This window comes from Protopterus annectens, chromosome 5.part1 (genome assembly GCF_019279795.1).
Source record: "Protopterus annectens isolate FY-2018-M chromosome 5.part1, PAN1.0, whole genome shotgun sequence".
Lineage (NCBI taxonomy): Eukaryota > Metazoa > Chordata > Ceratodontiformes > Protopteridae > Protopterus > Protopterus annectens.
Genome location: NC_056736.1, coordinates 448,660,092 through 448,687,275, shown reverse-complemented (window position 1 = coordinate 448,687,275; position 27,184 = coordinate 448,660,092). Strand labels below are relative to the sequence as shown.

At 43.3% G+C, this 27,184-nt stretch overlaps 1 protein-coding gene across 1 annotated transcript in view; it reads right to left on the bottom strand.

Annotated features, from left to right (window-relative positions):
- NUP98 (nucleoporin 98 and 96 precursor) overlaps positions 1 to 27,184 on the bottom strand; it is a 1,998,548-nt gene that overhangs the window by 728,152 nt on the left and 1,243,212 nt on the right. The window contains exon 17 of the mRNA XM_044072823.1: positions 2,641 to 2,782. Within this exon, the coding sequence (XP_043928758.1) occupies positions 2,641 to 2,782 (142 nt within the window). The remainder of the gene's footprint in view (positions 1 to 2,640; positions 2,783 to 27,184) is intronic.

Sequence of the window (27,184 nt, the reverse complement as noted above, 5' to 3'; positions counted from 1 at the left end):
TTAAATCTTGAACCAAAATATTTAAAAGCAGAAAATATACCGACGCTTAATAGTGCATTGGTTAAATTTAGCACAAAACCGACAGCAAGGCACGTTGTGATCAGGGCCTAGGCAAGGAATACAGTACAAATGAAAATCCTTATAAGGTATGTGCTTCCCACAAGTAATGCAATTATTAACTTTTACTGAAATCGGTAAGGAGCAAGAAAAAGTTTCCCCAACGGGGTACTTAGTTTTAGGTTGAAGACTTCGGTTCTGATACTTGAATACGAAAATTTCAGGAGTCGGCCGCACTTGCGAACTGCTTCTGCTTCGAGCACCGCGTGGCAAGAAAGACTGATTAAAATGGCATTGGCTACATGTTTTATACCTCTGACGACCTGACGTCATGAAAGAGGAGACAGTAACTGACGCAGGACCCAAGAATTTGGTATTCAGGCCGACTGAGGGCAACCTGCCAGCAGATTACCCAAATGTAATGATTGCAACAGTGAAACACGAAGAACATCTGAACCATGGAAGGAGACTACTCACTCTGGTAACAGCTCCAGCAGGGTGAATGGAGAGAAAGGGGAAGCTTTCTTACCTGAAGGAGCCCCTTTACAGCAGAAAGGGACAAGGAAGGCTCGGGGCTGGAGACAGAGCCTTACTGGTGGTTGGCACTGAGGAATAACAGCCGGTGTTCAGCATCGGGGCAGCCAGGGGACACAAAAGTCATGGGATCTTAAGGTCTGGTGAGCACGAGGAGGAAGGACAGGGGACAGAAGCAGAAGATCTCTTCAGATTTCCCCTGGAAGATTTAGAGGTCTGCAAACTGTACTTCTCAGAATCAATCTTCACAGCAAAGGGAGAAGCAAAAGACAATGAAGAGCCAGAGGGAATAAGCCCCTTGAGAACCAGCTTCACCTGACATTTGTTAATCACCCTGGACCCAAACCCTTTATAGAATGAACAAGTGGAGTTCAGGTATGATGCACCCAAGTAGCATACACATCCATCATGTGCATCCTGCAACGGCAACTTCTGCCCGCAGGCAATGCATTTGATACCTTTGCCCATAACAGTACTAGACACACCTAGAAAGAAAACTAATAAGGACACTACAACAATCCTAAACCTAACACTAAAAACACTTTCTAAGACAATTACAAAGAATGCACCACTACACAACAAAAAAAAAAAAAAAAAAAAAACAAAACACAAAGGCAGGAAGCCTGTCTACAACACACTATCCTAAACAGCTAATTATACGACCCCCCCCCATTAATTATTCAAAAACGTGCACGCTGGTTGTAAATCACAGTTATAGTAATGGAAAAAGGTCCGGTTGCCGGGACTTTTTCCATTACTACAACTCTTTTTTTTTTTTTTTTACAGCAACGGAGAACGCAAGATCTCCGTTGCTTCACACTGTCTCGCTATGTTAAACAAGTTAAACATAGCGAAACAGCTTTAAAAAAAGCAACAGAGAATCTCCGTTGCTTTTTTTAAAGCTGTCGCGCTATGTTAAACGAGTTTAACATAGCGAGACAGTTTGCAAAAAGCAACTGAGATCTTGCTTTCCCTTTTGCTTTTTTCAAAACTGTCTCGCTGTTAAATGGGTTTAACATAGCGAGACAGCTTTAAAAAAAGCAAGAGATTCCGTTGCTTTTTTTTAAAGCTGTCTTGCTATGTTAAACCCATTTAACATAGCGAAACAGTTTGTAAAAAGCAACGGAGATCTTGCTTTCACCATTGCTTTTGCCCACAGCTCTGATGTACTGCGTAGGCATACGCAAGCGCAGTACATCAGAACTGCCGCAGAATACCAGACAGCTGCAGAAGGGCAGCAAGGAGGCATTATACAATGCCATTATTTAAGAAAAGTAATTATTTTTTTCCTTAAATAATGTCATTGTATAATAGCAATAACCCACTTCTGGGTGTGGGTAATGCTGGATTTACCCACGGTTGGCTTTGTTTGGCCACTCGGGCTTCACCCTCGTGACCAAACCACACCAACCGTGGGTAAATCCAGCATTACCCACACCCAGGAGTGGGTTATTGCTATATTACCTACCTATCACACACAAAACTAAGCTAATGCTATGAAAAGGGTAAGGGATGCAAACTTCAGTAGAAAGAGTGTCCCAATATAATTCCAAAAAAAGATGCACCAAGCGGAGATGAGCCTGAGCTGCTGACAGGAATCCTGGCAAATTAGACCTGGAAGTAGGGTAATGAGCAGAAAGCTGTGGGTAAGGGAGGTGGAGCCTGACAAGTTCTAAGTCTGAAGGAACTAGCCTGTGTCAGATCAGATAATCTTGAAGCCAGATGGAGCTGACATTTTATCTTCCAATATGACAATGCCTAGCTGATACCAGTGTTGTATGTAACTGCATGATTAAGAAGCCATTGTGAAGTAGGATGTAAACAGGTGACAGTGCTCTCTATTGCAAATGTTTCAGGGTCCAATCTGATTTAACATCTATGGAGAGGTGAACAAAGTGACTGGGAAAGTGCAAAGATGGACAACAAAAATACTTTCTGCAGTCAAGTTCACAGCTACAATTTACTGTCTTTCTCCTTGTACAACAAACTTTTTTTTTTAAATATACTTCTGGTTTAATATGTTTCAAACAAAATGCTGATGGAAGTTACCTGATGGGCGTCCTCTATGCACGGAGGAAAGACAATGAGACTCTTGAAAATCATCTATATGTGACGTTAATCTCTCAGGTCTCTCACCATGCAGCATTCCCACATCTTCCTCCTCCTCCATAAACAGGGATGCCTTCATTATCTAAAAAAAGAGGCCAGACAACAGTGTCTCAATGTTACTTGTTTCAGTAAGCTATTCCTGTATAAAAAAGAAATCAGGCGACAGTTTGAGGCACAATGAAAGTAAATGAGGCTGAGGGGGCAATAAAGTACAGTTGTGTACACTTACCATAAATGTAGATGTGAGAGTGTATTCACTGTTGCAGTCATCACATTTGGGTTATCTGCTTGCAGTAGCCCTCAGTCGGCCCAATTATCAAAGTCTTGGGTCCTGCGTCAGTTGCTGTCATCTTCCGTGACGTCAGGTAGTCAGGGGTATAAAGCATGCAGCCGACACCATTACATCAGTTTTTCTTGCCCCAGATGTCAGGTGCCCCCCTTAATGGGAAGCAATTAAATACACACACACACACATATATATATATATATATATATATATATATATATATACATACACACACACACATGCAAAGTTATACCTCCAACAAAAAAGCAAACACACCAAAAAGCTTTTAAGTATAGTAAAGGAGAATACAGGTATAACTAAAAGAAGTCAGGGGGCTGGAGGGAAGGTAACAAGGACTGCAACAGTGAATACACTCTAACATCTAAATTTATGGTAAGTGTACACAACTATACTATGTTCTTCGTGTTTGACTGTTGCAGTCATTACATTTGGTTAGATTCCCAAAGCTAAGGATGGGAGGAGGAATTTAGATAGCATTAGGACCAGCTATAAGTCCTTGCAAGACTGCAGTGGCAAAGCCAGCTGTGGATTTAGAGAAAATTGGCAAATGGTAATGCTTGGTGAAAGTATGTACAGAACTCCAGGTAGCAGCTTCTAGGATGTGTCTGGTAGGGACACCTCTGAGAAAGGCTGTAGAGGTAGATACAGCCCTGGCTGAATGGGTCTAATCCCATATGGGATAGGTTTTCCATGGTGCTTATAGCAGAAATGAATGCAATAGCCTATCCAATTAGGAATGGTTTGCTTTGAAATAGCCTTCCCCTCTGCCCCTGCAGCAAATGCCACCAGCAGTTGTTCAGATTTCCTCTGAGGTTTAGTCCTGTCCAAGTAAAATCGAAGTTGTCTGTGCATATCTAAGTAGTGCAGTATGTGGATTAGAAAAGAAGGCTGGCAAATGAATGGAGTGATTAAGAGTCACACTAGATACCACCTTGGGCATGAAAGAGGGATTGGTCCTGAGGGACACCCTGTCCGCATGAATGATGATGAAAGGCTCCACTGCCATAAGGGCCTGTAATTCAGATACCCTTCTTGCTGAAGTTATTGATAAAAGGAAAGCTGTTTTCCAAGAAAGGAATTTAAACTCTGCAGTTGCAGCTGGCTGAAAAGGAAGAAGAGTGAGTTTTTCCAATACAAAATTAAGGTCCCAGGCTGGAGTTGGGGCTCTCCTGGGTGGTCTTAAGTTTTTGGACCCTCTGAGGAACTGCTTGAGCAGTGGGTGAGAAAAGAGGGGTGGGTTCTGTGTTGTAATGAGCTGAAATGGCTGAGGCATGAATTTTGATGGAGGAAAAGGAAAGGCCCTTTGTGAAGCATCTCAGTTAAGTATTGAAGAATCTGAGGTAAATTGGGCGTTGCTGTGCCCATCCCTTGAATCTGGTTCCAGGCACAGAATCTTTTCCATTTTTCAGCATAAGATTTTCGAGTACTAGGCCTCCTTGCCTCCAAAATGACATCCAACACTTATTTACTGAAGGATGGTAACTGAGAGATTAGGCAATTAGCCAGACTGCCAGTTTCAGATTTGAAGCTGGGGGTGCAGAATCTGGCTCTCCTGCTGAGACAGCAGGGGAGGGGTCTGAGGTAGGTACCATGGGGCCAGCTGTGACACTGCACAAGAGGGGGTTCCCAGTGTTGGCGTGGCCAGTCTGGTGCAATCAGTATCATCTTTGGTTTGTCCTGTTTGATCTTTAGTAGTACTTTGGAGAGGAGAGGCACAGGAGGAAAGGCATAAACTGAGATTTTTTCCAGCTGAAGGACAGAGCATCCACTTTCCAAGCTTGTTTGTGGGGAGTCCTTGTGCAGAATTTGTCCAACTGGTAGTTCTGGGGGGAGGCAAACAGGTCTATATCTGGGATCCCCCATTTGTTGATCATAGGTTCATAGGTAGGTACTAGGCTATCGTCCCTAGGGCCCATACAAGCCTAGCCAAAACATGTACCCTGGCTTTCGCCACCCAAGAAATTTATTTTCCTGTGCCCCTGTTGAGCTGAGCCACAGAAGTGATCCCTGGGGTGAATTTCCTATTTCCCATCCAATCATCAAGATTTTTCTTGAAGAGTGCTAATGAGGAGCTCTGTTTGACATAGATAGGTAGTCTGTTCCAGTGTATGGAAAGTCTCTGGGACAGGAATCTATCCCTCCAGCATGTTCTGTTTATTGTGGTGACAATGTTTAGGTCCCTAGAGCGTGTAGCTCGGAGGGATTGGGATTTCTTTAAGTGGAGTATGTCCAACAGCTCTGGGTTTGACATAGCTTTATATGTTAGGCAGAGATCGCCCCTGAGTAGGCAATATGCGATGGAGTAAAGCTGTAGTTTTTTGAGACGGTCTGCAGAGGGCATCTTTTTGAGGCCAGTAATCCTCTTTGTTGAAAATCTTTGGTTCCAGTTTCCACTCGTGTGGGTCCATGAGATTTCTGCTTAGTTCGTCTGCCAATGTATTTAGTTTTCCTGGCAGAAATTGAGCCTGGAGATGAACTTGGTAGCTCAAGGCTGTGTTCCACAGAACCATGGCTAGTCTGCAGAGGGGGTAAGAATGGGTACTCCCCCCCCCCTGCTTGTTGCTTGTTTATGTAGCACATAAGTGGTGTTTGTCCGTCTTTACCATTAATTGTCCTGGAAGAATGTGATCCTTGAAGGCTGTCAGAGCATTCTGTACAGCCATTTCTTTTTGATTGATATGCAGGTGCATTTGACTTGGGTTCCATTTGCCCTGAATGCACTTCCCTGCCAGGTGCGCCCCCCCCCATGCATAGTCTGAAGTGTCTGTTGTTAGGGTTTGGCCGGCAGGAGGTAGAGTGAATGACAGTCCCTTGTTTTGTTGGTAGGCCTCTGCCCACCAAAGGAATTCTAACCGTAGGCAAGGTATGATAGGAATCATTGCTTCTAGATCGTGAGAATGTTGACACCATAGGCTTTTTAGATACCATTATAGTTTCCTCATATGCAGTCTTGCATATGGAATTAGTAGAATGCACGAGGCCATGAACCTCAAGGCTTGCAATATTTGCCTTGCAAACAGCATGGTTTTTGTGGCCACTAGTTTGAAGTAAGTTGTCAAATGAATTTGTTTCTCTGGCGTGAGGAAAGCCATCTGGGAAGTTGTGTTCAAGCTTGCTCCCAGGAATATAATTTGTTGACAGGGTACCAGCTGTGATTTCTTTTCATTTATGGTGTACCCCAGACACCTTTTGTACAAATACCAGATGATTCAGAAGTATGTCCTGGCTTTCTGCCTGAATTAGACCATCATCCAGGTATGGGTATATTTGCATATTTCTTTGCCTGCAAAATGCAATGATTGGAGCTAGGCACTTTGTGAATACCCTGGACGCAGTAGATAAGCCAAAGGGCAGTGCAGAGAACTGATAGTGCATGCAGCCTGCTTTGAAGCTTGGGTATTTTCTGCAAGATTTCCTGATTGGGATGTGCAGGTAGGCTTCCTTTAAATCCAGTGTTGCCAACCAGGCATCTTTGCCTATCATGGGAAGCAACTGGTGAAAAGTTAGCATCTTGAATTTTGGAATTACCAAAAAGGTATTTAGGATAAACAGGTCCAGGATCGGACGCCATGAATTGTCTTTTCTGGGTACCAGGAAAAGCTGAGTAAAAACCTTGCCCCTTTTCCTCTTCTGGTACAGTCTGAATAGCCTTTAATCTTGAGAGAGAGCACTTGTTTTTGAGCCTCTGCCCACTGATTTGGGGGTACATCTTGAAGGTTGTGAGTTAGGCCCGGCAAGCCAGCACGTAAAAATCTACTGCCAATCATTAGCGGACCGGAGTTCCGCTGTGGTGACCCCTAACCGGGAAAAGCCGAAAGACACAGACACAAACAAGCTCAAGTTAACACTTTATTCTGTACACTCATTCCAAAAGTGTACACCACAATTCAGGCTGACTGAGGGCAACCTGCCAGCAGGATTACCCAAATGTAATGACTGCAACAGTGAAACACGAAGAACATCTATGCTTTTTCAAGTGCTGCAGTTGGTTAAGCCTGTCGCTGGGTACCAGAGGTAAGGAACCCTGACTGCAACCCAGGTGACTGGTGTTCAGTTAGGAAGCCCAGCATGCAAGAGCAATGCAGGGAGGGGTACAAGTCAAGGAGCATGTCACTTTTCTCTTTTTGGGAAGGGATGCTCATTTGAGGGGTACATACAGTGGTACAGCTTTCACGGACTAGGCTAACTGCAAATATTTTGAATCATCCCTAATGGCTGTCTAAATGGTGACCTCTCATAATCAACCCTCACCACTGTGGTGAGGAACAAATGGGCTGATTGGGAGGGAGTTGAAAACTGATAGACAGCTGCGGTAAAAAGTGTAAGTACTGCAGATACCCTGTCAATCAATTTCTTCTTTCCTCAGTTCTAGGCATCAACACCTTTGTTTATAAATACTGTAACTCCTGTTTTAACCCAAAAGCATTAAGAAAACCTGATAAATAATCTGACATTAATATAAGCCTTTAAGGACTGAATTAAGACCTTTTTAAATTACAAGATCCACATTTATTTTTTGGAAGGGAAAGAAGAGTGTACCACAAATGTTCTCTACAAGAAAATTGAACAGCTAGTGTTATGCAAAGATTTATAAAGTTAATAAGCAAGAACATCATGGTAGGACAGGTAAACCTCCACTAATCCACTGCACATGGACATGCATAGAAAACGTATATCCAGATGAGGCAATCTGGACATATTCAAATAAATATTTCAAGCATGGACATTAATAACCCTCTAGCCTACCAATATACCAAAATTCTTGTTACCATAAAGTGTCCAGGCTGTTCTTAAAAAATATCTAGACTAGTATTTAATGTAATTTGGTAGTCTGTTCCATGCATCAACTGCTCTCCAAGAGCCAATTAGTACACTTCTCATTCCTACAGGATCTTCTACATAGGTTGTCTGATGGTTCTCTACCACTTTTTGATAACCCCAAACATTCCCAGAGGCTGTCATCTCTGTATGTCCATTACAACTAAATTAGATCTCCTCAGATGAGGCACCGTACAAGTTCAAATATTTGTGTCTTTCATAATAACTTAAATTTTCACAACCATGGATGCCCTTGGTATATTTCTGCTGTACTCTTTCCAGTTTACTCATGCTAGTTTTCTTATAAGATTTCCATACTGTTACTCCATACACAAGTTTGGGTCTAATGTAACAAACAATGACCATCATTTCTGAGTCATAGAATTTATAAATGTTTTTATACAACCTATAGTTCTATACCCATCATTAATCAACTGGTTGATATGAGAAAAACTCAAAGCTGGATATACCCCTATACCCAGGTCCTTGAACAAATCTACAGTTTCAATCACTGTTTGCTGTATTAAATATTCATCTTTCAATTTGTCTCTCCCACATCTCATTTGCTTAGTTTTTGATGCATTTATCAGCATATTTTCCTGTGCCCAAATTGTAAAGTTAGTCACACTCTTTTGCAGATATGCCCCATCTGTAACACATGTAATCAGTTTACCCAATTTCAGGTTATCTACATATAGACTTGTAGGACACCTCAGATGAAAAAGTTAGGTCTGAAAGATACAATCTAAACCAGCAAGGGCCTAGGACACAGCCCTGTGGGATACCTTGACTGTAACCAAGAATTTCAACTGTCCAACTGCTGTATGATGCTCACCATGTACTATATTTAAGCCATGCAGCTATCCATTTATCAAAAGTACATCAATATCTACTTGTTCTAATTTATTGATCAGTGTTTTATGTATGGCCCTGTCAAATGCTGAAGTTAAATCTATATAAATTGCATCACAACACAATTTTTCATTTATAGCTATTACATTGTTATAGATCATATTAGAGGTGATAATGGATCTATTTTCAACATATGCAAACTGATATATGCTTTCAAGTTCCAACCTACCCAATTCTGATAACTTATCAAATATTACCTTCTCCATTACTTTTCCACAACATGAAAAGTAGACTTAAGGGTCTATATGACTCTAGTTTTGTCCTACTCCCCTTTCCCTTAAAAAGAGGTTTAATAAGCACATCTCCAATCTTGAGGAATCTCACCATATTTATATGATCTAGTAAATGACAGATACAATGATACTGTAAGTTCTAGCTGAAGTGTTCTCAAGACATTACTACAAATTTTGTCTCCTCCCTGTGCTTTGTTTGGATCCAGTTTGTGCAGTTCTCTTTCAATGTAATCTAACTTGATTCCAGTATCTGAATGTCACTAGGAAGACTTATCACTGTCTTTGGGAAGCCAAACTCTATAGCTATATTTACAAAATCTTATGCAAGAATCTGTTTTATCTAAATTTTATAACTTACACACAATTTATCAATTTGTACGTTTTACTCCTTCCGCATCTTGTACATCTATAAAAAAGTTTCCTATGATCAAAAGCTTCATATAAATTTTCTTCAAATTTTTCTTGATCTTGTCTCACACTATGCTTAATTTATGTTTCTTGTTTAAGTTTTCAAAGTTGCAGTTCAACCTCTCTTCCATTTCTTACATTTTATATCTCTCACCTTAATCAGGTATCTTGTTTGTATGGAAATATATCACCCTGACATTGTATGCCTAGATCCTGATGTTAAACAATTTTTTTTATTTTGTGCACTCAAATTTCTCTTTCAAAGTTTTCGACATTGCATTTGCAGTTTTCCACTAAACACATCACTCCAGTTAGTTTTACACAGTGACGGTTTTCCTTCCATATAATCAGTAACTAATGCATTGGTTTAGAATTCAGTTTGGCAGAATTATCAAGCAACAATTTGACCTTTATAACCCCATTACCACTGCACATCAACAGTGGTAAAATTTGACTTAACAGTAATTTCTTTAGGAACACAAACAAATGTCTAGTAGGTTTCTTTCCCTGGTAATTTTTTTATTTATTTTTAATTTTTACAATCTGAACAGTTGTTCCTGAACATACATTGCGAAAAATTTCCCTACTAATGTTGAATCAATATTATTCCAGTCTGTTTCTGGTAAATATAAAGTCCCCATCTAATATTACTCTTCCGTCCTGTATTTCATGCAAGAAATGTACAAATTCCTCTAGGTCATCAGCACTTTAGTGGTCTATACACAACAATTGTTATATGTTCCGGGGTTATCTGTCGTCACAGTTACACGGTCTATAGTATTGGTGTTAACACAAAAACAGGTCTCATAACTATCTCTAATCCCCATACCACCCTCCACCTGATTTTTTGTTAGAACGTACAGTTGTGTAAACTTACCATAAATGTAGATGTTAGAGTGTATTCACTGTTGCAGTCATCACACTTGGGTTATCTGCCTGCAGGTAGCCCTCAGTCAGCCTGAATACCAGAGACTTAGTATTTCTGCATTGGATGCTGTTGCTCCAGGACTGCCCATCAGGTAGTCAGGGGTATAAAAACAGGCAGATGACACCATCAGTTTTTCTTGCCCCAAATGTCAGGAGGCCCCCAAATAGGGAGCTAGATTATGGTGGGGAACACACCACCAATAAAAAGTAAATACCAATAACCCAGAAGGGGGTTAGTAATAGCCACAGATAGGAGAGCGAGAAAACCAGGAAGCTGGAGGGAGGGAAACCACGACTGCAACAGTGAATACACTAACATCTACATTTATGGTAAGTGTACACAAATGTACTATGATGTTCTTATTTCACTGTTGCAGTCATCACACTTGGGTGGATTCCCAAAGTTGAAGAAGGGTGGAGGCAGTTGTTAAGAATTAGGGCTGGCTAGTAGCTGTAGCAAATCCTGTCCTGGATTTGGAAAAGATAAGCAGGTGGTAATGCTTGGTGAAGGTGTGTACAGAACTCCAGGTAGCAGCCTCCAGGATATCCCTGGTAGGGACTCCCCTGAGAAATGCTATAGAGGTAGATGTTGCCCTAGTGGAATGTGTTCTGACACCCTGAGGGGTAGGTTTCCTATGGTGCTTGTAGCAGAAATGGATGCAGTGTGCTATCTATTTGGAAATGGTTTGTTTTGAAATGACCTTGCCCTCTGTCCCTGTTGCAATGCTGACTAGTAACTGGTTACATTATATGATGGGTTTAGTCCTATTATGGTAGAATCCGAGCTGTCTGTGCACATCAAGGAGTGCAGGATCCTTTCCACTTTATTCTGAGTATTAGGGAAGAAGGTTGGCAAATGGATGAATTGAATGAGAGCCACACTAGACACCACTTTGGGCATAAAGAAAGTGTTAGTCCCGAGGGAAACCTTGTCAGCATGGAAAATAATGAAGGGTTCCACAGCCATGAGTGCTTGTAGCTCAGACACTCTTCTAGCTGCAGTGATGACCACAAGCAAGGCTGTTTTCCAAGAGAGGAATTTTAACTCTGCTGATGCAGCAGGTTCAAAGGGGGGGAGCATGAGCCTTTTCCAGTACAAAGTTAAGGTCCCAAGCAGGGGTGGGTGCTCTCCTTGGTGGCCTTAAGTTGTTTGACCCTCTCAGGAACTGTTTGATAAGAGCGTGCGAGAAGACAGGTGGCTCAGGATTGCAATGAGCAGAAATGGCTGAGGCATATATCTTAACAGAGGACAGGCCTTTGTGGAGTAGATCTGCTAGGTAATCCAGAATAAGAGGCAGAGAGGGCAGTGTGTCCTCTCCTTTAGATTGAATCCATGAGCAGAACCTTTTCTACTTAGCATAGGATTTTCTTGTACTGGGTCTTCTGGCTTCAAGAATGACATCCAGCACCTGTTTGCTCAAGGTTGCTGGGGGAAAATTCAAGGAATAAGCCAGGCTACAAGATTTAGAGTTTGCAGTTGTGGATGCAGAATCTGTCCCTCCTGCTGAGAAAGGAGGGTTGGATTCCGGTGTAGGTACCAGGGTGGCACCGATGTCAGGCTGCACAGGAGTGGGTACCAGTGCTGGTGTGGCCAAGTCAGGGGCAATCAGAATTGTCCTTGGTCTGTCCTGCTTTATCTTTAGTAATACTCTTGAAAGGAGGGGCAGAGGGGGAAAGGCATAGATTAAGAGATTTACCCACTGAAAAGATAGGGCATCCACTTTCCAGGCCCTTCTGTGAGGATTCCTGGTGCAGAATATGCTGAGCTGGTGGCTGTAGGGGGAGGCAGAGAGGATCCACTTCTGGGGTCCCCCATTTCTGAATCAGAAGGTTGAAGGTGCTGTGCTCCAATTGCCATTCGTGTGGGTCTAGGAGATTTCTGCTCAAGTCATCTGCCAATAAGTTTTGTTTGCCTGGTAGGAGTTGAGCTTGCAGACGGACTTGAATGCCCAAGGCCGTGTTCCACAGGGCCATGGCTAGCCTGCAGAGTGGGTAGGAATGGGTTTCCCCCTGCTGGTTGATGTACCACATAACTGTGTCTGTTTTTATTAGCAGTTGTCCTGGAAAGATTAGGGTTCTGAAAGCTGTCAAGGCATTCTGTACAGCTAGCATCTCTTTTTGGTTGATGTGCAGATGAATTTGACTTGGGCTCCAGTGGCTCTGAATACATTTTCCGTCCATGTGTGCCCCCCAGGCATAGTCTGATGCGTCTGTGGTTAGGGTCTGGGTGGCTTCGGTTGAGTAAATGGCAGTCCCTTGTTGTGGCTGCATGCTTCTGCCCACCAGAGGAACTCTGTCCTTAGACAGGGAATGATAGGAATGACCGTTTCCAGGTCCTGAGAATGTTGGCACCTAAGATTTTTTTTTTAAGTACCATTGGAGTTTCCTCATATGCAGTCTTGCATATGGAATCCAGCAGTATACATGAGGCCATGAACCCTAGGGCTTGCAGTATTTTTCTTGCAGATAGCTGGGTTCTGGGTGGCCATTTATTTGAAGTAGTCTGTCAGACAGACTTGTTTTTCTGAGGTGAGGAATGCCATCTGGGAAGTTGTGTCCAAGCTTGCTCCCAATAATACAATCTTTTGGATGGGCACCAGTTGTGATTTCTTTTCGCTGACGGTGTACCCCAAGGAGGTGAGAAGGTTTTTCACAAGTGTTAGGTGCTGCAGCAGCAATTACTGACTGTCCACCTGAATCAGGCAGTCATCCAAGTACAGGTACATTTGGATATTTCTCTGCTTGCAGTATGCAATGGCTGGAGCCAGGCATTTTGTGAATACTCTGGGCGCAGTATATAAGCCAAAGGGAAGTGCAGAGAACTGATAATGCATAGACCCTGCCCTGAAACATAGATAATTCCTGCATGATTCCCTTATGGGGATATGCATATAGGCTTCCTTTAAGTCTAGGGTGACTAATCAGGCATCCTTGGCTAGCATGGGAAGAAGCTGTTGCAGGGTAAGCATTTTGAATTTTGGTACCACCAGGAAGGTGTTGAGAATGGAAAGATCCAGGATTGGGTGCCAAGAGCCCTCTTTCCTGGGTACCAGGAAGAGTTTGGAGTAGAATCCTTGACCCCTCTCTGTTCTACTGGAATCGGCTGAATAGCTCTGATATTGAGCAAGGAAAGTACTTGGTTTTGAGCCTCTGCCCACTGGTTTAGAGGAAGGTCTGGAAACCCGCTTGGGGTTGGCAGTGAATGGAAGTAAAATTTGTACCCCTGGGATACAATGTTGAGGACCCACCGGTCCTGAGTGATGGACATCAAGTTTTTTTGTACGAAGGGCAAGTTTTTCTCCTAGGAGCACAAGCAATTGGGCAGGGCTGGAGAGTGGAGTAAAGAAGTCATTGTGAGCTTTTTCCATAAGGAGGTGGTTTCTTAGCAGGGGAAAACTGACTTCCCCTAATCAGCATAATAAGGTCCTTAGCCATTCTAAGCATTTGTTTTTGTGGCATGGGAGCAGGTGCATGCGCTTTGGTAGTCAGTTTTCTAGGCGTAGTGTGTACTCTGAGCCTAAGAAACTCGGTAGTTTTGGTTAAAAACGTCGTCGGTTTGAGTCAAACTGATTGAGTGAACAACTGCCTCAGAAGCCAGTGCCTGCTCAGCGGCTCTGGACCCATCCAAGGTAGAGACATCCGCAGGTTCCATAGTTGAAGAGTCTCGCAGCATACCGGACTCCGAATGGGTCTTAGTACAAGACTGCGAATCCAGTGAAGCGGGCATCAGGGGCTGCGAAAGCGCCTCACTGAGTAATGGCGGACTGGTGACTAGCTTAACAGAAGCGTCGGTGGTCGGTTTTGGACCTATGCAGTCTATCTTTACGATTTTTCGGAATATCATTAGTCGGATGGCTTACCGAAGTCATTTCAGAATACGGAGCTAGACAGCAAAAGAATTTAGCGACAAAGTGCCCAACGACGAATGGTTCGGGTGTTAAATAAGGCACAAAACCGACAGAGGGGGCCATCGTGGTCTGGGCCTAAACAGGTGACGCAGTAAAGAATGAAAATCTCTGAGGTATTTGCTTTCCACAGGCAAGACAATTAACTTTTCAGACATCGGTTAGAGCAAGAAAAAAGGATCCTCAACGGGGTACTTAGCTTTAGAAGTCTTCAGGATTATTAAATGCGGAAATGAAAATTCAGGTAGCGGCTGACCAGCACTTGCGAACTGCTTCTGCTTCGGGCTCCTCGGCAAGAAAGACTGATGTAATGGCGTCGGCTGCCTGTTTTTATACCCCTGACAACCTGACATCAGTCCTCGAATGACAGCATCAGACGCAGAAATACTAAGTCTCTGGCATTCGGGCCGACTGAGGGTTACCAGGAGTCAGATAGCCCAAGTGTGATGACTGCAACAGTGAAACACCATCATCTGTTACAGTAAAAACATTTACACACTGACAGAACTGGTTCCCAGTCACTGTTCTTTAACCATGTTTCTCAAACAGTAATGTCAATCTTGTGGAAACAAGAAATTTTCCAATAAAAATCTTTAATTTTTAATGCTCCTAGCATTAACAACCATCAGAGATGCATCAAATGTTGCCATCTGTGGACTGTTAAATTTTTGACCTGGCAAAAATCCTGCCTATTGTCAAATGCTGCAAAAATATTTGCTGCAAAAATTCTCTTCCCTGATCTTGACAAATACAGGTCATCCTGTATGAACATGTGTGCCCAAAACTAGGCTTGGATGCTCTATACATTTCAATTTTTTTTTTAAATGGGCATTTTTTCTATCTAAGTATTTTACCAAAAAATCTTTTCATTCACGGTGACCCGATTATCCTTTCTATATGTGATTTGTGAAAATTCTAAAGCCAGTACAAGCAACATTATCTAAGAGAGCCACAAGTTCCATACTGACAGTCAAAGTCCTTGTGGATGAGATAATTTGTATAGACATGACTTACATTAAGGCGCTTCCAAGGCTGGTCTCCTCCTATTTTCACCTGGGCAAAGCACATCAATGTCATTCACATCAACCTTATCTACCAATAATCATCAGTTCATAACTGAGATCTCCCCCCAAAGACAAGAATCTCTACTGCTCTCTGAAGAACTTTTTTCTCAAACATACAGCAATATCTGCTCTATCTAGTTTGTACAAAGGAAATGATCTTCATCTTGGGTCTTAGTACCGTTCTGGTTGCATTTGCATATTTATGCAAGCATATAATTTTCATCCAACTGGCTGTACATTTACATCACATGCAATCAAATCAAAATTCTCTTTTTTTTTTTCTCACCTTAGTATTGTTTTTTCATCAACATTGATTTTTCTTTTCTTCCTTTTCTTTTTGTTCTTCCTTTTCTACTTTCTTCCTTCTCTTTTGTTCCTTACAGTTTTGAAGGTTTTCTGAAAATTTCTGATGGAAACATATTATTCCATTACATTATAAATTTACCTTGTCTTATGTTAACTTATTCTGTATACTCTTTTAGTATTTATTCTTTTCTTTTTTTCTTTCATATCTGTTTGTTCTTCCTCTTTCTTTCTTTCCTCTTCCTTCCACTGTTTCCTTCAGACTGTTGAATGCCATAATCCATCCATAATTGCCAGTCAAATTAGCTTTGTTTCATAGAGTTGGATCATTTTATTCAACACAGGCATCATTTCATTTGGATTCTTTTTTTGTTCTTTTCTTAACACTACATTCATCTTACCTAGTCAGTAATTTATCAAGACATTCTCAAGCACAGTCACTTGTGAAATCAATGATGCAATCATCATCACTCATAATAGAAATAATCAATTCACTAGTAAGTCTAATTGACATAAAAATAATGGTAAGAATCACCAATATTTATGTATAAGGCCTTTAAATATGCATAGCATTTATTACACTGCAGAAGATATTTGTGCTTTAGATTATCATGCTTTAAATATCATTTAAAGGAATAATCATTTAAGGAATAAATATTTAAAGATCAAAATCAGTAATCAGAAAAAAGAGAAAAGTAAAACTTCCAAAAAAAAAATCACACAACTTTGTTGACTGATCCCTACAGACAGGCATAGCTGAAGAACAGGATGATGATGGGCTGCTTCAAGCAACAGCCGCCTTTGAAAAGAAACAGTGATATTAGGTGTCAGGGGAAAAAAAAAAAAAATGGGGGGTGGGGGGTGGGGGGGGTGGCCAGACTCTTGTTGACTATCCTCTGGAAGGATCAGGGCATAAGAACTGTAGTACTTTATGCTTGGGGGAAGGAAGTAAAAAAAGCAGCAGGGGGTGCCCCTGCAGTTAAAAATCTGCTCTGTAATACTGGGGATTCAGGGACCACTTGTGAGGCTGAAGAATGTCACTGTTCAAGTTGTCCACCAGGATGCTGGATCTCCCCAGGATATATACTGCAGTCAGAAACCAGTAGGGCTAAAGTGACTGAAGCATAGGTGTGCTTTCCTAGGTGGTCCAGATCCATAGACTCCTTATTGGGAGGATATTTATTTTTCAATGTATAGCACTGATCACCATGGACCTTTTTCAGAATCAACCCGGGAGCAGTGCCTGGTTAAGCAACTTATTCAGAGTCGCACAGTTAGGCAATGAAGGTTGAAGGTATTAGACCTTGCACCACTGGACCACAGGAAACAATGGACACAGGAAAACAAGATGAACTGGGGAACCTTCTTCAGAAATGTCCTTTTGTATAGGTTGCTGTAATCACAATTGCATTCACAGCCGGACCCTTACTCCAATGAGGTCTGTCCTTGGGAGGGGCCAGAATCTTGGGATTTTCCTGGGGATGGGTTCCTCCGTGTTGTTTTTTTTCCAGACCCTTTGAGATTAGTACACAATGAGTGTGTCTGGGGGGAGACCACCCAGGATGTGGATGGGCCTGCTTCAAAGGCCTCAACCACCACCAACTCTTGAGGGGAAGGAGCTTCAGTGGTCCACACCCACTCTGTCTCAATTTCATCACATCACCAAAGGAGGCATCTTCTTGGGAGGATATGGGAGAGCCTGCCCCTTCATAAAGGTCTGTGTCCTTGGTGATTCCAAAGGGAAGTGCAACTGCTTCCTCTTGCACTTGTCATGCCCTCCCTGAATGGGGAAGCAGCAAAGGGCATGGAAAAAGCAGAGGGCCCTGAATGCAGGAAAATCTGGTGACCTAAGGGTGCGAGGTTGTCCCATAGGCAAATGAAGATCGCAGGCACAGATGGATCAGAATTGGGGGATACCAAGTCCCTGCCAAAGCCCCCATCTCTGAACATGAGATTATCCCCTCAATGAAGTAGAAGACTAACACTAAAGCTGGATGATCACACCCAGTACTCCTAGGATGCAAACACTTGATAGATACACTAATGGCCCAAAGCCTCTAAGGGCAAGAACGATTGAAATCCAAAAGATTGGACATTGGCTCCCACAGCCTGGCTCTGACAAGGCTGGAGGCGAGAATGCCCAAGATGGTGTCTGCTTCTGAAACAGATGAGCCACTGTCAGAGGGAAAGGCAGTACACTCAGACCAGACAGCTCTGGAACTGATTGAACAACAAAGGAGGCAGCTGATGCCTTGAGACAAAGGAGGCTGGTAGAATACCTAGTTGAATCTGAGTCTGTAGGAGGGTGCTCCATATCAGAGGGTTTGAGGTTCCCAACCAACCTGGTGGACCTAAAGGAAGAAGCCACCTGAAGTTGACTTCTATTACCCGTTGGTACACATTGGATCCAAAGTACAGATCTGAGATTGAAAGGCTGGACCCAAGGAGGACAACAGGATGGTACCTGCAAAAAACTTTGTAGGGGTAATGGGGTAGAAAGATGACTGTAGTCTTCCCAGGAAGGCAGTTGGGTCCTTAAGGAAGGGACCCAGAAAACTCAGGTTTGGGAAATTTGAAGATTCTGAAATTAAAACAGGGGATCAGGGTTGAGTCAACACTGAGGGAACTCAAAGGAGAAGGAAGGGAGGAAAGCCAGCGAACCTTTGGCTTCTGTAAACTCCCCAAAGTCAGACTGTCATTTACGACCCTCTCATTCCTTAACTGGAGTCTGACTCCTTATCCACAGAGCGCTCCTTCTCCTGCCTATCAAGTCTCTTACTAGGAGAGGAGCCTGGACACAAGTCAGGCATAGATGCTTTATGACTAGCTTCACCTGCAGCTCACTGGTGGTACAAGCACCAAAGGTAAAGCATGGCTCACAATCAATCAGTCTAAATGGACAGAACAGAAACAATACACGCACTTCTCACAGACATTATGCGGTGGCAGTTTATGCCCAACACCACAAAAATTTTTTAAACACCAAAGCCTTAGGGGTATCCACAATACCACAACAGCAGCAGATATGCAACAAATCACCATAACTACGTAAATATCAATATCCACCCATTTACCTAACCAACTATATAAACACACACTACTAGCTAAAAAATGATGTAGCTGTAGAGGAGAAAAAAAGTTATGTTCTCACTGTAACACTCCATCTGTGTTGTGCATTTTCATTCTGCTTCACCGTATGGAACTCTGATCTGACTCAGCCGTTACTAATCTCGGAGAAACCTACAAACTTCTCAAGCTCTTCCCTACTCACAATGCTCTGGCTCCCCTATCACCTCAGATAATCTATACAGCTTGAGAGAAGGAAAAAGTATAAAGAAACAAAGAACTATGCAAAGATGCCATCACTACAGTTCAAATCCAGGGGAGCAAGGGATGCTATGTCCTCACAGATGTTTCTCGTCAGGGAATATGAATAAAAAAGGCTGGGGGTTGGAGATTTGAGGCTGAATGAAGATGGAAGGTTATGGTAATTACACATCTTTATCTGATGAAGCAAACTTTCATTCATCCTCAACATATGGGACAGAGTCCCCTGCTATCTGAGCCCTAGACAGACTAAGTGAAGGAAGTTCCTGAGAAAGGCGAAGCCAAACACTGTTCTCCCCCCCTTGAGACCAGATCTAATTTGTAGTGGTTGGTAAAGGTATGTGGATCTGATCAAGTAGCATCTACACAAATACAATCCATAGAAGCTCTAGACTGAAAAACGGTGGAAGCTGCCACAGATATGGTAGAATGAGCTCTTACAGGTTTGTGGAGGGGCGCATTCAATTTTGCATACACCAAATAAATACATTCAGTTATCCATCTGGCTATAGTTAATTTTGTGACGGGTTGCCCCAACCTATTGTGCGCAAAGGAAATGAAAACTTGGTCTGATTTCCTGAAATCTTTTCTACGATACAAATAGTAACGTACCTGTCTCTGCGCATCCAACGAATGTAGCAAGAATTCTCCTTTGTTACTGAAATTTGGAAAAAACCTTGGAAGGCAAATGGTCTGATTAATACTGGATTTTGACACCACCTTCTGTGAAAAGGAAGCATTGGTCTGCAAGGTAACCTTATCCTTGTGAAAGACCAAGTAAGGGAGTTTGGAGGCTAAAGCATGAAGTCCTGATATTCGCCTGGCCGAAGTTATAGCAACCAAAAAGGCGGTCTTTCAAGAAAAAAATTTAAATCACATTTGGCTACAGGCTGAAAGGGAGACTGAGTCAAGGTCTGCAGTACTAGAGTTCAATTCCATGGGGAACAGGCTCCTTATAAGGAAGTCTTAGCAAGAGTACCCTTCAGAAATACTCTGCAAATTTTTTGCAGAAGCCAAAGAATTGTGTAATCCCACATGGAAATATGAAATTAGTGCTAGCTGAACTTTAACAGTAGATGTTGCTTATTCCTTTATTAAACAATTCTTTAGAAATTCAAGGACTGCATATGTAGGAGCTGTAAAATGTTCTACGTGATTTTGCTCTGCCCAATAAGCAAATCTTTTCCACTTGCTTCTGTACAATTTCCTAGTAAAAGGTTTATGGGACGATAATAGAATAGAATGGACTGGAGAAGAAAGCATAGGTTAGCCTGGCCATCAACAGAATTGGGGAAACCATGCGGTCAGTCTGAGGTTGGGAAGGTCTGGGTGAATCAGTTCTGTAGGATGGGACAAAAGGTCTGGAGTCAGATCCAGAATTCAACGAGGAGATAGGTGAGGCCAAAGAAAGGGGAACTAAACTTGTCGAAGCCAGTAAGGTGCAAGGAGGATTACTCTGCTCTTCAATCTGGCTGCCTTCTGTAAGAATCTAGGGAGCAAGATAGTTGGGAGATAGGCATATAATAGACCAGGGGGCCAATTGTGGAGAAGTGTGTCCTTTAGTGACTCCCTTGCCAGGGGGATTAGGACAAAGAAGCCGCTGCATTTGTTGTTTAAGGGAGATGCATAAAGAGCGCAACAAGGCTGACCCCACTGACAAAAAATCATTTTCGCCACTTTGTGGTTTAATGACCACTTGTGAAGTAATAGAATGGACCTGCTGAGTTAGTCTATCAGACTGGACCTCCCTAAAATGTGCACTGACACCAGAAAGGGACTGGAGGTGATCACTCTCTGCCACACTCACAGCTTCTCGACACAGGTGGTTAGACTTGATTCCTCCTGGTCTGTCTGAACTGCACCTGTGCCGAGGGGTAGAGAATCTTGGAATGCTTGCAATGCCAAAAGCACTGCTCATCTCCAGAGCACTGATACACAGGTTGGCCTCTACGGGGGGATCAAGTGCCTTGGACAGTCTTTCCCAGAAAATGCTCCCATTCCACCTCATTTGAGAAGCGTCCATGGTCACTATAGCCTTGGGCTGAGGGGATATGAATGGGTGACTGTTGGGGCTGGCATGACTGTGTCCACCATGAGAGGTAATTTTTGCACAACTGAGCCACCCTCATCTTTGTAGGCACAGGATGTGAACCAGACCCTTTCGGCTTATAGCATCCATTGTAAAACTCTCATGTGATAACTTGCTTGTGGTACTAAAAGTTATGGCTGCCACCATCAAGCCTAGAGCCTGCAGGACTTTTCTGGCCTATATTTTTGTACTGGAAATTACTCTCATGGCTTGGCTTCTAATGTTCTGTACTTGTAGGAATGGGATGGACATAAGCATGGACTGAGTGTCAAAGACTGCTCCTATGCGTTCCAGTTTCTGGGTGGGTTGCAAGTGTAATTTGTTGTGATTTACTGTGATCCCTAGAGTTAAACAGGTTTTTATTGCATGGTCTTAGTGCCTGGTTGGGGAAGTGATGAGCCAGTCACTGAAATATGGGAACACCCGCATTCCCCGCAGCCTTAAATGGGCTGCTACCACTGCCATGCATTTGTTAAACACCCTGGGGGCTGTGGTGAGGCCAAAGGCCAGTGCTCTGAACTGGTGGTGACTGGCTCCCATTCTGAAGTGCAAGCATCTCCTGGACCATCAGTACATCTTTAGGTGATGGTACGCATCCTGGAGGTCTATCGAGCACATCCAGTCATCCTTCCCTAAAAACGATAGGATGGTTTGTACTAGGACCACCCAAAACTTGGTGTGCATGACCGACTTGTTGAACACACTAAGATCCAAAACATGTCTCCAGTCCCCTATCTTTCTTGGAACAAGAAAGAACCCTGAGTAAGTTCTGGATGCTATCTGGTCTGGTGGGACCTCTTGGATGGCTCTCTCTGTAAGCAACTTCTGAATTTGTTGAGTTGCTGGCTCACCTTGACAAGGTAGAACATTGAGGAGCTTTGTTACTGATAATGGGGGAGGGTATGGTATCACCTCTGGTAATTCTCTACACCCAAATATCGTTTATAGCCAGGCTGCTTGGTGCAGTGAAAAATTACTCTGACTGCCTTCAGAAGAGGCCAATCGGGGCTCCTTTCTGGAGCGGTGATAGGGCCAATCAAAGAAAGCATCTCTGGACCCTGTATTGTGTGTGCCTCCTCTGCCACGAGGGCATCTTCTGTTGTTACAGTTTCCCCCTTCTGCCTCTAGGAGAACCAGTTTCACGCGAGTCAGGGAGAGGACCTTGAGAATTTTTTGAATCACATCTTGTAGCCCCCCCAATTATTCCTAGAAAAGGTTCGTTTGGGGGGGGTCAAAAAATGTACTCCAACGGCAGACAAAGTCTTCCAGTCTTTCACACCTGGAAAGCATTTCCTCTACAATGGGACTGAAAAAGCATAATTTGTTAAATGGAGAGTTGACAAAGGAAGACTTAAAAGGTTCTGCAAAATCGCGCAGGTGTATCCAGGATTGATTCCTCATGGATAAGCCTGAACCCACCTTCCACTGCTTTGGAGATGAGCATCATGGACGACTTCACAAGTGATAGCAAGGCAGTCAACTGAGGGGCCACAGAAATCTGGACTCCCTCCATAAAGATTCTTCCTAATGAGCTGGAAAGTTCTTTAAGGAAGTCCCTTTGCAGTCTCGTGAAGTGGGCTAGATCATTCAGCAAATGTACGGCAAATGTTATTGAAGCAAATACCTGCTTCCCCAGCCTGTCCACTGCCCTAGACTCTGTTAGGGGGATGTACGGATGAACTCTTTTCAAGTTCTTTTTAGTGGCCGTCACCACAACCATAGCATCAACTGGTAAGCCCTTACTCCAATACTCCCTTTCTACTGGAGGTGCCATAATCTTATCTGGTCTCTTGAGGATGGGTTCGGTCAAATCAGGTTCCTTCCACGCCTTCTGATAAATTGAATCCACCCATTCGTCGGGAGGTGGGGCTACCCATGAGGTAGACGGGCCAGTCCCAAAGAATTCTGGGTATACCAACTGCTTAGGAGATGGGTTGTGGGAAGACCTATCACCCTTTTGTTTCAGGAGTTTGAAGATGTCTGCAAAGATGTCGCCTGAGTGGTGATCTGGGAGACTCTTTGCCTTCATCAAAGTCTGTATCAGTGGTGAGGGGCTCTTCGGGTGAATCCAGGTGTTTCTTATACCATCTCTTACTAGGGACTTCCGTGGTGAGGTGCTCCAAAGAAGTATCAGAAGAGCTAGGGATCCCAGACTGGAAGCTTTGGGCCAGCTGTCGCAGGGGTGCAGAAGGGTGAGGATCATGTGACAAGGTCAGGAGTGGACCCGAGGAGGGAAACCCGCCTGATCTGTGGCCACAGAAGAACATCTTCACCACCTCGAAGGCTGACTTTCCTGGGGTGGAAACAACCAACAGAGCAGAAAGTGAAAGTCCTTGGTTCAACCAGCCCCCCCCCCCCCGATCCGACATGAACTCCTCAGCTCCAAGAGCCGTCTGAATCCAAACATGTAGGAGCAGAGCTCAGTCATTGTCGGATCCGAAGACACCAATCTTTTCGGATCCGACATAGATGGAACCCCTCAGGTCGAGTCAGAGGTGGAGTAGGCACTGGAGGGAGTCCCTGATCCGATGGGGCCGGAACCATAAGGGCATCCTTCTGAAGTTGTTCCGTGACTAGTTCCCTCACCATCCCAGCCACATCTGCCTCAGTAAGACTCTTGGTAGAGAGAGAGGGCACAACTGAACCAGGCCTAGAGTGCTTCTCTAGAAAGGGCAGCCTAGACAGGACTGGGTCTAAGGACGGCAAATAAGTAGTCCGAGGAAGGGACTTTGCATCTGATGTCTTAGGATCTGAAACGGTCTTCCTCTTTGGGTCAGTTGACAACTTTTGTTGGATCAGATGGCTTGGATGAAATTGGTGATGTCAGATCAGACCTCAGCACCTTCTTTTTCAGCTCCAATGAGGAAGGAGCTTCGGCCAATCTGGACTGTTTTGAATGGTCTCTACACTTGTATGTCAATGGTTGAGCTCCAGCAACAGCCTGTAAAACAGACTGAGGTTGAGGTGATGTGGGTCCCAAGCAAACACACAAGAATGCCCTTCTGAAAAATGCAGCGTGTCCATATTGCCTGCACTTCTTAAATGCTTTTCCGGACATGTCCAGGAAGAAGTTACTCCACACGAAAAAACAACTCACACACACAGGTACCAATATAAAACTACCATCACCACAGAAAAAAAGAATACAGACAATTTTAGCAGAACTTTTTTTTTTTGTTTTAAGGAAGAAAAGGGGAAAGAAAAAATACCAACGATGGTAACTAAGACTACCAAAAAGGTCATAGGGAGAGTATCTATTCAGAATAAAAAAGGTAGGGGATCAGTACCAGGGATGGTAACTAAGAGGACCAAAAAGATTGTGGGAGAATAATGGGAGAGTTTACAATGAAGGAAGGACTAGAAATAGCAAAGAAAAAGGCATAATCTAAACTAAAGTACTTATCACCCAAAAACGCAGTCTCGGATCTGAGGTTGGATCAGAGTTTCACACATTGAGGATGAATGAAAATTGACATCATCAGATAAAAGTTTCAAACAGAGACTGACCACCTTAACAATGTAAAAAGCTGGGAAGGTTAAGGTTGCAAAGGCAGGAAAGCCAAACACCACACAAAAAATAAGTTCATACCAATAAACAAAACTCTACACCAATACAAAAACTACCTTAGCCCTAACAAACACTAACACTACTGGAAAAAGGGTACAGGAAAAACTGTTGAAAACACTAAGTTAAAAAAACCCAAAAGGATACAGCCTGATTGAGCTCTCATCGACGATCCGATCATGATGGAAGCAAATGAGACAGTGCACTACATTAGAGGCTTACGCTTGGAGGAAGTGGAACTCAGTCTAAATATTCTGAGAATTGCCAGTGTTAGATCAGAGTTGGATCCAATAACCCACAGGTTGGGACTGGATGGATAAGACAAGTGGACATAATATTACACCATTTTATAAGCTGCTAAAGAATAAGCTCCAAAATTTTTCATATAGAGTGAAATTTGCTGGGGGGGGGGATAGAGAAATCATTCTCCTTTACTTGAAAAACAACTTTTTCTGAAACCTTATCGAAAATTAAATGTGTCTTCTTGACAGAAATCTGAAGTCACACATTCCTCAAAAGCAGTCTTCAGCTTATGAGAACAGTCCTGAAGCAAAACATTCTCCCTGTAATCCCAACTCGTCTGGATGAGAATCAGTGTCAGAAAAAAAGGGGATACTCTTATCAGAAGAGGAAACATGCACAGTGAAAGCAGAAATCAATTCTCAACAAGACTTCCCTATCTACAGAAGCAGACACTGTAGAAACCGTATTGTTTTCAGTTTTTGCTTTCTTTTCCTGGGAGAATCACAGCAAAAAGAATGACCCCAAAGCAGGTACACACACTCCCCCCAGGCTTGGGCTGACATTTGTAGCCAAGTTGTAGACTTCCATCCACCCCTTCCACCAAGACCAACATAAGTGGTTCTCCCTTGCCAGTAAAGGACAAAGTACAGTTTTGTACCTACCATAAATGTAGATGTTCGAGTGCTAATACAGCTGCAGTAATCACAGATGGGTTTCTCTGCCGTCAGGCAGGTCCCCGGTCGGCCGAATTCCAAAGTCTAGGTCCGGCGTCGGTTGTTGTCGCTTTCTCTCCTGACGTCAGAGAGGCCGGAGTATATAAGACACAGCCGACGCCATGTTCTTCAGTCTTTCTTGCCCCAGATGTCAGGTGCCCCAAGAAGGAAGGCAATACATAAATTTTATATATATATATATATATATATATATATATATATATATATATATATATATATATATATATATACATGCAATGCAATATAACCCAGTCAGGTTGTATGAAGAGGGGGTTAGGCCCCATGCCTTTACCAAGTGGGGAAGGAGGGAGGGTAACCTGTACTGCAGCTGTATTAGCACTCTAACATCTACATTTATGGTAGGTACAAAACTATGTTCATCGTGCATACAGCTGCAGTAATCACAGATGGGTAGAGTCCCAAAGCAACGTACAGGGTGGTAGGTACTAGGTGGAACTGGGATGAGCCAGAATGCCCTGCAACACAGCAGTGGCAAAGCCTGCTCTAGTTTTGGAATATAAAGGCAGGTGGTAGTGTTTTGTGAAGGTATGTACAGAACTCCAAGTGGCTGCCTCCAAAATATCTTTGGTAGGAACTCCTCTGAGGAAGGCTGAAGAGGTAGCTGTGGCCCTGGTGGAGTGGGATCTGATGCCTGTGGGAACAGATTTCCCATGATATAAATAACAAAACCGTATGCAGTGGCCTATCCACTTTGAAATTATCTGTTTGGTAACTGGCTTCCCTTGGGCCCCTACAGCATAGGACACAAAAAGTTGTTCTGATTTCCTGAAGGACTTTGTTCTGTCCAAATAATAACGTAGCTGCCTATGGATGTCTAAGGAGTGTAGCAGCCTTTCCCCTTTGTTTTGAGGATTGGGATAAAAGGTAGGTAAGTGTATGGCTTGGTTTAAAGCTACCCTGGATACCACTTTAGGCATAAATGACGGGTTGGTACGAAGGGAAACCCTGTACTGATGGAAGATGAGGAAGGGCTGCACCGCCATGAGGGCCTGTAGTTCAGAAACCCTACGAGCTGAAGTGATGGCCAGAAGGAAGGCTGTTTTCCAGGACAAATATTGCAAATCTGTTGAGGCAGCTGGTTCAAAAGGAGGCAATGTTATTTTTTCTAGAATGTAATTAAGATCCCAGGCTGGTACTGGTTGTTTCCTTGGTGGTCTTATATTCTTAGCCCCTCTGAGGAACTGTCGTAAGAGTGGGTGAGGAAATAAGGGAGGATCCGTGTTGAATTCTGCAGAAATGGCTGAGGCATGGATTTTTATGGAAGAAAATGAGAGTCCACTGTTCAGCAGCTCAGCTAGATACTGTAATACCTGAGGCAAATTCATTTTTCTAGGGTCCTGGCCTTTTTTCTCATTCCAAGAGCAAAACCGTTTCCATTTTGCGGAGTAAGCCTTTCTAGTAGATGGCCTTCTGGCCTCCAAAATGACATCCTGCACCTCCTTGGAGAGTAGGGTCTGTTGTGGTGTTAAGGAATTTTCCATGCAGCGAGATTGAGTGTTTTCAGCTGACTGTGAAGAGTTTTGTAGCTGTGCTGAGTCAGCAGAAGAGGCATTAGAGGTAGGGACCAGGGAGGAGTATGTGTTAGGCTCCTCAGGAGCGGGTACCAGTGTTGCCTTGGCCAATCTGGA